Consider the following 12843-nt stretch of genomic DNA (forward strand, 5'->3'; position numbering starts at 1 on the left):
AGGCATTTCATACTGGAACATAATTACGGAAGATTTAGAATGTGGGTGAATTCTGTGTTTCTCACTGAGCCTTTTACAGTGTCAGTGTTCTGCTGCTCCAGTAGGTCTGATGTGAGCGCTGGGGCTGCCCACAGAGCAGCTTAGGTGATTGCATTCCGCCTCACTGACATTATCTGTCCTTGTCTCCTCCTGAGCTCAATAGCGCCCAGATCAGTAGCTTTTGATTAACTTTACTGGAGAGATGTATATGTTCTCTCTGTCAGTCTATCAATTGCAGTATTTTAGCAAAGATAGATCAGTTGAGGTTATGCACATAGGAAGAAGAAAATCTCATGAATTATGTTTGCTATAAAATGTTTGTGTCTAGAGGGGTGGGCAAAACCAAAATAAAGGGCATTAATTCAGTTGGGTGGTTAGGTCACAACAGAATCCACCAGGGGTGTTTTTGATGCATTGTGGTGTTTTAGAAGTAAATGAGAAAAAAAAACGCATTCAGCCTGATAAGCGAAAGTAAAGTAAATGCAATCAAGCTAAATTATAGAAGCATACAAATCTGATTGTGGGGTTCTTTTGTTTTGTTTTTTCCTTCTCCAGGAAGAAAAAATGTTTATCATGGGGACAACAATTCATTTTTTGCCATATCCTATTTGTAGAGTTGGTGATAGAACAGGCAAATGTACCAGCATTTGAAATATGTTTCACTGTTTAATTAAATATTGTTCTCTACAGTATGCATTATCATTAAAAACAAAAGTTCCCCTAAGAGTGTACTTTCTCTTCTGTTAATGAGCATGGCAATCTAATGCTTTTCAAAGTAACAACCCCTTAAAACATTTTTTTAAGTGGTAAGTTTATATGTGATACATTTAAGCATGCTTTTTCTCATTGTAATGATTAGAATTGTGGTCATTAAAATAATAATTATTCTTCATAGGTAAAATGTTCTTGTTTTTTTTTTCTTCCTTGTTATGACAGAAAGATGCTTAAAGTTTCTTTTCATTTTAAGCTAATAACACAATTGGGATGGGGCCTACACTTAACTGTGGGTGGTAAGGGATTCAACTGGTTTTAACGAACTCAATCATTGAAATGTTTATTGACTGCTTTACACCAGGCACTAGGAATAAATTTTAAAAAATGATTTTGTGTCTAGCCTATAAGTGTTTAGAGTTTAGTGAAGAAAAACACCAGTAAACAAATTATTAAAAGATAAAATACATGATTGTAGAAAAAGAGGCCATGTGAATGTAAAGCAGGAGCTGTGAAGCCCAGCCTGGATGGTCCATGGAAGAATTTCAGAGGAAGTGCCTACTACATATTTTGCCCAGAGACATATGCTGGTTTCTTTCATACAGTAGCCAGAAGAGTCCAAATATATTAGCAATAGAAGCAACAACAATAATAATAAACCAAGTGGGTAGAGATTGAGTATAAATGCACATGGGACCTGGCTGGCAGACATAAAGGGTCCAGGGATGATTCTATAGAATGCCCTTGTTTTCCAATCTGGAGTGCCATGGGGAGAAGCCCCAAGTGGTTGGGCATAGTAAGGCCACAAGGGCAAGAAGAGCAGCCACGTGGGGACGGGTTGTCTACAGGGAGGTTGGCTTATGGCTGAGAAGGAGACTGTTTTAATCAACAATGAAAACACCTCTCCAGTTGACTTGATTTTCTGATCCCACTCTATACTGCTATGATTATGATTGCAGATACAGAGAAAAGTGAGAACCCAGCAAAATCTCCCGCTATGCTTTTTAAAGGTGGACTAGATGTCTCTCTACACCTCAAAGCATCGTTTGCCCTGTTGAAATAAACATGTGTACTCTGACCTCGTACCTTGAGCGGACGTGAAAGGCTTTATCTTTATGGGGATGCTGCCCTAGGCCTCTACTCTATTTCTTTCCTTTCCTCCTGTTACCAGAAAGATCTTGAGATCTTAAAAATCTGTGCATTGATATATATTAAACAAGATAACTTTGTCTTCTTTTTAATGTTCTTGAATCTGAAAAACGCCAGATGAGAACCACAGTGCTACAGCAGAGTCCAGCCGCCTTCTTGATGTACCTCGCTACCTCTGTGAGGGGACAGAATCCCCTTACCAGACGGGACAGCTGCACCCAGCCATCAGGGTGGCCGATTTACTGCAGCACATTAATCTCATGAAGACATCAGACAGCTATGGGTTCAAAGAGGAATATGAGGTGAAAGTTTCTGTATTATGTTAAATGTTATTTCTAACTATTATACTCAGGGAAATTTAACAAATCCCCTCCCCTTAACATAACACAGAGTCGAATACTCTCTAGCCACTAATCCTGTGTTTGCATGAAAAATCAAGTGTGTAGCAAGATACCTTGGGTTCCAGTGTATCATTACAGGTTCTGTCATTCAAATGACTTAGTCAGTAGGTACTTCTCTGCCTCTTTGTTTGTTGACCCTCTGTTGAGAAGTGGGATAAAGCTTTGTGTTCTAAATGTACTACTTGTCATTCTTAGTTTTGTTTTGAGCATGATTGTGGAGCGTTGCTGAGAGGAAAAAACAGAGCATTACAAATCCAAATGTTCAGAAGCCAAAAGAAGGATATGAGAAATTCTTCTTCCTTGTTTCCCTTTCCTACTCAAACGAAAATACCAATAATTAAAATGCAAGAGAAGTGATTTAAATTAGTCATTACAATACATAGCAAAAAGGAGACAGTTCCTTTGCCACTTTTGCCTACTGAGAAATATCAGTATGATGTGGAGAAGGAAGATCTTCCACCACCATACACACACCACCACACGTGCATCACCATACATGTACCACCATACATGTACCACCACACGTGCACCACCATACATGCACCACCATGTGTGCACCATACATACACTGACACACATGTGCTGACACACATGCACCACCATACATGTACCACCATACATACACCACCGTCCATATACCACCACACATGTGCCACCATATGTGCACTACCACACGTGCACCACCGTATGTGCACCACCATACGTGTAGCACCATACATGCACATTTAAAGTGAAAGAATTCAAGCACTAATTTTCTTTACATTCAAAATGCATTCAACTTCATGAAGAATTCTCTAAACACTACATTATATTTATAGATTACTTGCATGACTTAGTTTGGGAGTGAATACAATTATCTTTGAATTTCAAAAGTTGGTTTTAGATGTATGCCGGAAACACTATGCTGTGGTAACGAATAGTGCAAGGAATTATAACATGCTGCCAGCACCGGTTCTTTCTGTTCATTTCCTTGTATTCCTGTGTACCTCACTTCAAAGACCGTTGACTCTTTGAAGGCCCCATTTCCTGTTTGAGCAAAGTTAAAGCTTTTCTGCAAAAAGGAAATCTATACCCATATTTTAAATTGCTACATATGGCAATTAAACTAATCAACAAACTCATCTGTTCAAAATTCTTGGAGATGGTGACTTTTTTTAATTTTCATATGGTCTCTGGTAGAGACTCAGTTCTTTTCATGATCTTCAAAGAAATTTAAATGTGGTGTATTGCACATGATTTAATAAATAATTGAGGGGAAAACAAGTGTGTTTTTGTTCCTGTTATAAATGCTAAAGGAAGCACACTTGAAAGATAACTCATTAAAAGTAGTTTTGAAGTTTTTGATGCTTTCTCTACCTCCTTCTCACAAAGTTAGAGCAATCTTAAATTTGAAATAATTTTAAGGTCTTTTCCCCTCCCTAAAGTTGTTACTTGTCCTTCATTTGAACTCAGTCCAATCCAAGATGAACAAGTAGGAGTCCAGCAAATAAGCTTTGTTCTGAAATGGAACATGTTTACTACTGTAGGACTTCCTCCCGGAGAAAGTGGCTATTACTGTTTTGGTCCTCACAACAGATAAACTTGCTGCATGAAAAGGAATTAAATTCAGTCTGCTTGTTAATTTTTTTTTTCTAGAGCTTCTTTGAAGGACAGTCAGCATCTTGGGATGTAGCAAAAAAAGACCAAAATAGAGCAAAAAACCGATATGGAAACATCATAGCATGTAAGTCCTCCTAGAATTCTTGGTGAAAGTAAATGTTGTGGGTAGAAGGTAAATAGTAAGTTGCAACTCCTCTTTATGTGGTTTTAAATTTTAAGAGAATCCCAGGGCCTGGCACATCTGTTGATAAAGCAATCTACTTAATATTCAAACACATTGGCTATTGGCAGTGACTCTGAAATTGTCATCATCCTCATTAATTAAACTGTTTCACACTCTTCACACTGTGGATATAGTTCTATGTGATTTTATGTTTGCACACAAATGCATGGGATGTTATGAAATAACTGAGAATATTAACGATGAAAAGAAAGGTCTTTTCAGTGATAAATTACTGCTATACCTCCAAACTTATTCAAGGTGGGAGTGGTCTTCTTTCTACATACCTTTATTCCATCCTTGGAGCCTGTAAGAATTCCAATTGCTCCCTTTTATTTATCATTAGGGACTTCCTCCTCCTCAAATCTGCAATGTGTGTACATGGATAAATAAGTTAATTATCATGTGAAACATCAGCAGCAATGAGAAAAGTTAACATAATTTTTCATGTAACTATTTACTTTGACCACTCTATTATCAATGAAAATTATTTTAAATATTCTTATGAATGTATCAGAATTTAATCTTGACTCTCAAGAAATAGGAAGTTGAGAGCAGATCAAAATTCACTCCTTATTTCTGTGGCTCATTTGCTGTAAAGTGCAGACAGAAGAACCCAACCCATTTAAAATTATGCCTAGGAAGCAAAATTAGGAATCAAGGCAAATTTAGTTCCTTAGACAAGTCCATGACTCAAATGACTATTCATTGTACATTAATTATCATATCCCCTAAAAGCTTCCTAATTATGAAGATGTTAGTCACTAAAAGCTTTATTAACAGAATGTTATAACCGTGATAAGTAATAAGGTCATTAAAGTTCTTGTATTTCCTCAAATGACTGGTGTTTAAGGAAATGTAGATACTATATTATGGGTAAGCTCTTATCAACCATTGAATTATTCCAAGTATCTGCCAGTGGCATTGTCTCAAGACAAGGGGAATATTTCATTGCTTTTATTTTATTATTTACAAATTTTAGACGATCACTCCAGAGTAATTTTGCAACCTGTCGAGGATGATCCTTCTTCAGATTACATTAATGCCAACTATATAGACGTAAGTATTTTTATAGCTCAGTATGCCCAGTTTGTTAGCTTATAGATGTGAATCCTTTTGCTTGTTATTACCTATAAAGTGATTGCTAGCTTTTAAACATAAAGAACAAACTGTACACTTTTTTCCTTGTTCTGCGTCCTAGTACTTACTGACGTTGTTGTGCTTTCTTTCACACCTGACTTTGGTTTGGGCTGTAGATTTGGCTGTACAGGGATGTAAGTACCACTATATGTAAATAACAGTATCCTATTATGAATATTTAATGTAACTACTCTTACTTACAGTTATTACTAATACCTACTACTTGTTCTCTCTGCATGCTTCACGTAATTAGCTCATACAGTATATCTATGTTCATTTATTTGTAATTCCTTTACATGTGTAAAGATCTGTTTTATCTCCTTCCCTTTTCTGTGTTTGGAAAAACAGGACCATTTTGAGCTCTTGACAATTTATTATGTACCTGAGTTTTATTTGTTGATGATTTCTGTTTCTGGCTTTTATTCTTACCCTTCCCTAAACATGTGAGAAGCTGGATAGTATGATGTGTTAGTGTTTCTGAAATTTTACTTTTTACATTTGACTTCTGATGTGAATAATGGATAGGGAGACTATTGTGTGGTGTGTGGTATTGGATTGTGAAGTATTAAAATTACTTAGGCAAAATAGTTACCAAATTGCATTTGTAAAGTACACATATCCCACATATATATTGAATCATACAAATAAAAAAGTTTGTTGTAATCATACATTTCACTGTTAAATTTTAGTTAAAAACATATCTACATGTGAATTCTCTCTTCAATGGAAAATAATTTTCTAATAAAAGATAAAATATTGTTGAGGAGGCAATATATTATATTACATGTAAGAAGAATAGCCTCTTCACTTATACTTCCTGGTTCAAAATCACACTGGAAACCATGGGAATACTATTTCATCTCTCAGCCTCAGTTTGCTCATCTTAACAGTGGAGGTAATGATAGTACTGATCTTATTTGTTGTAAGATTTAAATGAAGCAATGCTTATTGAGCACTTAGCACAATGCTTAGCACATGTGAAGTACTTATTAAAATAAACCAGCTATTTTAAAAAATAATTTACCTAGGTGTGCTGAAATTAATCAGTTCAAAATATAGTTATTTTGTGAAATATCATTTTTATATTTTAACTAATAAATTTTATAAATTATAGTCTCAATATATTCATTAAATTTTGATTCTCATTCAATATTTTAAATGTATTAGACATCTTAACATGGAAAACTAAGCTTTTGATCTACTCATTAAAATTTTAAAAAATTGACATTTCTCTGACAAATTTGTACTTCTTTTTACCTATATAACTTAACCTTGGTTTTCTACCAAGGCATATACACTGGAGCCTTGGTGTAATGCTACTTTATGGTTCATATGTAAAAAGTGTGTTCTAAGACTATTTTTATCTAATATTTTTGTTAAGACCCCAGTATATTTTGGCTAATCATTATACAATATCATAATTTTTCCTCTTCTATTAATTTGTTATGCTTAAAAGATGTCTCCTGCAATTGGTAAAGTTTTCATAAAAAGCAGGAGATAAAATGCTTATAAAGCTTGAAACAAATGTTTCATAAAATGCTGTGCTATGTGGGTATATTAAGGAATAATAACTTCCAATTTTGCAACAGTATAATGCTCAACCTATTAAGTTTTAGATAGGAGATCTTCATTTATATGCATTTATATCTGTATTGAGTCATCCACACCAAAATGTGGATAAATTGTACCACAGGCTTTTTACTAAAGCACTCTGGTAAATACACAACAAATTCAAAGGTTAACCTATTATACCATTAACATATTTGCTACTCGGGGTCTATTGGAATTTAAACTAATTAATAGTAACTACCAAACTATTCCTTCTCAGGAATAATTTCTTTATTGAAACAATATTAAATATTTAACCACACAGAGTTCTTGGCACATTAAAAAAAAGAGAAAAAAATACTAAACTTTATTGTTCAAGACAAGTATACTTTAAAACTCTTTCTTTCCTCTATATGTGTGTGTAACTATAATTATGTGTAAGTAAATTATTATCAGCACACATAAATGGTTTTGGCGGATTCATGAATATATTATAGAGTAGGAATATTCTGTATGAAATCTCAGCAGGATTTTGATTTGATGCACACATGCATTGTCCAGCTCTAACATTGGAATGTTCTCTTATTTTTTTATGGTTCTAATATGTCGTTGTCCATTTGTAATGCAGTGTGTTGTACCTTTGGATGATAAAATGAGAATTGGTATTTTTGAACACAGTTTTTCCAGGAATGAATGATTAAAGCTTAACATGAAGGCATAAACATTTTAGTGAAACCAAACAAAATCTCTATGTTATTCCCTAACAAACAAATCTCAATTATGCAATATATATTCTAATCAGAGCCCTTAAAATATTTATTTTTTAATCTTACCTTTCAGATAACCTAGGTTTGAGAAGTGAACTATGAGTTCACTACTCATTTCTGGACTTTTTACTATAACTTAATCTTAACAGGTGGTTGTCTTCATCTTTTTATGCCTTCATTCTTTTAATTCTGGTACTGATGTAAAATTATGACCAATTTGTTCTCCTATTTTAGGGCTACCAGAGACCAAGCCACTACATTGCAACTCAAGGTAAAACTTTGCTTCTTTAAGCGTTATACAAAAAACAAACTTGCTTATTCATCCATATGGTATTTTTTGCAATTTTACCTATATTGGCTGAAGAAAAAAACAACAACATCCCTTCTGAATAACACTGCTCTTTATTCATATGTATAATACAAGTTGTTTTATCTGTATAAAACATATATAAACTTTGATTTATTTTTTATTGCAAGTAAAAGACAAGCTGCTGGTAGTTTTTGTGATTTGGTTCTTGGTATCGTGATGTCCCAGAGCTCTAGTCAGTAGTGCTGGGTAGAGGAATTTCTTACTTTTGATGAAAGCAAGGGAAGTCTCATCTCATTTAAGGTGCCCATTTTCTTGTAGCAGCCTGTCAGCCTGGAATGTAATAGTACCCAAGACCAATATTTTTATAATGAGATGTTAGACTATCTTCCAGCAGTTGTTTTTTGTTTTGTTTTGTTTTGTTTTTTACAAGTCAAAACAAAGGGCTAACAGGAACTTTGTCAAGTTTATTCTTTGTGGAAAGTAAGAAGAAAATAGAAAAAAACTTGTTACAGTGGCACATTGGGGAGTAAAAGTATTCTAACATCAAAAACAAAAACACCTTCAGTCTCTCCAAATTGAGCACTGGTCATGAGGAGAGAAACTTGCACATCTATTGTATAAAAGAGAAAAGTAAAACAAAAGTTACATTGCTCTTTGCCAGAGGGTATGTTTTTTTAATTGCTTTCACATATGTTGGAGTAATTCAGTTTAATTGGATATAAACCTTTTAAAGTTAGAAAACTCATTTATGGTGAACATTATTCTAGTTTCATGGTAATGAGTAGAGCCCAGTAGGAGCTTTCACAGTTTGCAGACGATACTCTATGTATGAAGTTTCTTCATTAACCGCAAACATGCACTGTGTATAAATGATGTGCATATATGTAATTGGTCATATGTACTGTTTGGTTGATAGTAGCATAATCTTGTTTTCGCAGGTATTTGAAGATGCATTAAAGTAACTTGGATATCAATATCCTAGGAACGAGTGATAGCTTCTGCACTGGAAATTATAGAAAGCAAATCTAAAATCAAACTTGTATAGGCCTGTGTTTTTGCCCATAGCATGATTGTAGATGGGAACGGAATTTTAAATACTTTCGGTGACATTTTCTTCTAAATTTATTATTGATTACAAAATTTCTCTGATAATGTAATATTCAAATTAATTTTTAATAGGCCCAGTTCATGAAACAGTGTATGATTTCTGGAGAATGATCTGGCAAGAACAGTCTGCCTGCATTGTGATGGTTACAAATTTAGTTGAGGTTGGCCGGGTAAGAAAAATATATATATTTGTTTTGTGGTGTGTGTGTTTTTGTGTGTGTCATAAAACATGAGTATAACTTGAATAGCAAAACATAATAAACTTAACATATACTATCATTTGATTTCTTAAAAAATTACAGGCATAGCATATCAAATTAGTGCTTCCCTAAGCAAACCTTTGATGGTTGAGAAATTACTGGATTTCTCCATTAGTAATAAAATAAGCTTTGATTATATACTAAAATGTAATTGCATATTTTTATGAGATTGCATAAAGTCTATTTAATGTGGAACATTCTTGTCTCATTTATAGATTTTTTTAAAGCTGTATATTAACTGTGAGGTGAAGAGTAATCACAGAAATTAAATGATCTTGGTTCATGTATTAGGTATTCAGGTTCACCTATGTCATCTTTTTGTCATTTAGGTTAAGTGCTATAAGTATTGGCCTGATGATACTGAAGTTTATGGTGACTTCAAAGTAACGTGTGTAGAAATGGAACCACTTGCTGAATATGTAGTTAGGACTTTCACCCTGGAAAGGGTAAGTACTCTAAAGTTCTATTTTAAAAAAAATATGTATACTGAAACTTAAATTTTCTCTAAAAATTTCTGTCAAGATATGTTTTGTTGATTCTACAGATCCATTCATTTTATTCATTTATTTCACAGATATTTATTTGAGAGCATACCGTGTGCGAGGCATGTTTATAAACCTGGGGACACATTAATCCCTGTTCTTGTGGGAGCTTATAATCTGTTAAGGGATACAAGCAGTAAACATTAATAAATATTCAAATACATCATATATTATGAAAAGTACTACAGAGAAAAATAATGTTGGGAATGGAAGTAGAGAATATTGCTGAGGTAGGAGAAGGATGATGAGTAAAGGACTCATTGAGAAAATGACATATAAATAATGGCCTGTGTGAAATGAGGGAGGGAAGGATTTAACTACTATATCCCGGGTTAACCCAAGGAAGAATATTTCTGATGGAGGGAAGATTCATTTCATAGACCCTGAGGCATGAGGATCACTGTCACAATGAGAAACAGCCAGGAGTCGAGGGTGTTCAGAGATGAGAAAGAAATATGAGATGAAGTCATAGAAATCACAGAGCCAAATAAGTGAAACCTTGTGAGCCATTAGGGTTTTCGCTTGTATTAAAAGAAGGTTGGACGCCATTGAAGGGTTATGAGCCCAGGAGTAACATGATCTGACTTTTATTTTTAATAGGATCAGAAAGACTAAAGCAGTGTGGCCAGTGTAAGGACAATGACATGGGATGTAGAAGTAATGAATTACATTGCTGCAGATACCAGTGTTGCATATATGCCTTTGTACATCTACAGAGCTTTAAAATATTGGTGTCCTTTGACCAGAAATTTTTCTTCCATGAATCTATCATAAGGAATCTATCATAATGACTTTGTTTATAGTCTTGGAATATTACAGATGGCTATACATGTCCACCAATAGAAAGATAGCTACATTATTATACATGTATGATCTACAAATAGCATTTGTTTGCAAATGATCTTTATAAGTATTTTACCAACATTAAAAATAATTGAGGGAAGTATTAAATGAAAAGTAGCATTATACAGAACAACATATACACTGCTATTCTAGCAAATAGTAACTTCCTAAATTTGACCCCAAAAGAGTTAGAAACCTGAACAGATGATAGAAGACAATAAAGTGATTGTTAAAATTTACCACTAAAATTGCACTATGATTTCATAATTGAGGTTTCTTTAATCTTTAGAGAATTGCTAATGCCTATCTATATTAATCAAACTTTTAGGCTATAGAAGAACAGCTATATTTTTAAAAAGTTGCATAACTGTGATAACAGAACCAGAGAAGAAGCGCTTCTCTCTCTGTCTCTGTTTTTTTTTTTATCTCAATCTCTCTCCCTCTGTCAAGTGTGCGTGCACACACATTGCAAATCAATTACATTCAAGAACACGCTGTAAAAAAAACTTCAAAACAAAATATTTAAAATTTGAATACCGAAGTAAATTAAGAAAAGATCATAACATGATTCATCGTGATTTTTTCTAAAAATACAAAGATGTTACATCTGTGGTAGGATATTGCATTGTGTCAGTGCTTTAAAGGAACAAAACCATGTGATTTTATCAATAAACATTGTAGTGCACTTATTTTGATTTAAACATTTATAATAATACTCATATTAGGAAAATAAGGAGAGTCCCTAAACATGATAAAGATGATTCAACAATAGCAGCATGGGTGTTAAGAAGTGAAAATTAAAGGAATTTCAGTTATAATCAGGAATGTGATATGGATAATCATTCTCACTGGTATTCAACATCTATCAAATGATATAAGACAAAAGGAATAAACTGCATTACTATTAGAAGAAACAAAATTATTTTTAAATGAAATTATTTTATACCAAGAAAACTAGAGATAATATTTTTAAATTGAGTCAATAATCATTTATTTAGGTGACCAATTCAAGATAATTATCCATAAATTCTAGCTTTTATGTTAATAATATAAAAAACTGAATAGACATTTAAAAAATGTTATTAAAATGTACTAAAAAGAGCAAGGTCCTTGTAGCAACTCCAGTAAGAGGGTTAATGTAGAGAAGGTGAATCAATATCAAAAATCAGGTCTTAGAACAATTTATGACCTTTCTCACTAGAGTTGACTTTGAAAGGCGTAATGAAAGAGGTTTTCCATTTGTATGCCTCCATGGTGATGTTTATTATTGTTGCTATTATAATTACTTGTTGAGCCCTGCTTTCTGCAGGGTCTTGTACTAGAAATTGGAATTAAAAAGAATAATATGACATGACCGCTGACTTCCAAGGTTTGGGTGATACTGGTGCACATAGGATAGAGTCTAAAAATAAGCTTTCTTAATTTGTTTCATTTATTTCATGCAATTTTTCTACCTATTCTGTCTGAACAACTGAGATGAGATTTCACAGATAAGCTCACAATAGAGTTGGAATTGTATAGGTTATAGTGGGGTTTTTGGGTTTTTTAGTTTTTGGTTTTTTTGCTACAAATGTGGGTTCTGAAAAATAAATTCTGGAGCATTGCATCTGTGCTTTCTAACCGGTGCTACCACAATCTACAGGCTTCTTCTAACAAAAAGAAGGGAAAGCTTTGAAATGTGCATTTAAAGGCTTCTCTTAAATTAACCCAATAGGAGGCCCAACAATGGATGCTTCACCTCTTTCATTTTGTATTTTTGTTACTATAAATAATACTCTGTGTGCTGAATTATTTCACAGAGTTAAGAAAAATAGGCTGCCCAAAGAATAGTTTAGCTGTCTGTATATTTTTATAAACCAATCTAGAGTAGCACTGTCCTGGAAAATCTCTACATGCTACGCTTCAAAACCATTTTCAACATGGATAAGCAAGGCAGTCCAATCTCTTTGTGAGGTGCGAGAAGCTAGAAAGTTGCTTTTATAAACTACTTGAGTACTCAGTGCTTTGGGTCAATAGGGCAGCATTTTCGCTTTTCCATTTCTTCCTTTTCCCCTAATTTTATGTGTTGTCATTCCCAGGAAGGAACAAACTGTCAGAGTAAATAAAATTTAGCCAGACTTATAAAACTGAGCAAGACTTCTAATTTTCTTTCTTTGGCAGTTGTCTGACAATAAATGTAAGCTCCTGGGCCATGTCAGGCCAGCATC

The 12843-nt window shown here is 33.8% G+C and overlaps 1 protein-coding gene across 5 annotated transcripts in view; it reads left to right on the forward strand.

Moving 5' to 3' along the window:
* The window catches only part of PTPRK (protein tyrosine phosphatase, receptor type K), a 466477-nt gene that overhangs the window by 437709 nt on the left and 15925 nt on the right, over positions 1-12843 (forward strand). For 4 of the 5 annotated variants that reach the window (XM_006095061.2, XM_006095062.2, XM_023759153.1 and 1 more), the window contains 6 exons: positions 2017-2201; positions 3936-4023; positions 5102-5178; positions 7809-7845; positions 9064-9161; positions 9581-9697. In XM_006095061.2, the coding sequence (XP_006095123.1) occupies positions 2017-2201; positions 3936-4023; positions 5102-5178; positions 7809-7845; positions 9064-9161; positions 9581-9697 (602 nt within the window). Of the gene's footprint in view, positions 1-594; positions 934-2016; positions 2202-3935; positions 4024-5101; positions 5179-7808; positions 7846-9063; positions 9162-9580; positions 9698-12843 lie in introns of those variants that run through there. The other variant, XM_023759155.1, reaches the window with a different exon arrangement.

This window comes from Myotis lucifugus, unplaced genomic scaffold, assembly GCF_000147115.1.
Source record: "Myotis lucifugus unplaced genomic scaffold, Myoluc2.0 scaffold_150, whole genome shotgun sequence".
Lineage (NCBI taxonomy): Eukaryota > Metazoa > Chordata > Mammalia > Chiroptera > Vespertilionidae > Myotis > Myotis lucifugus.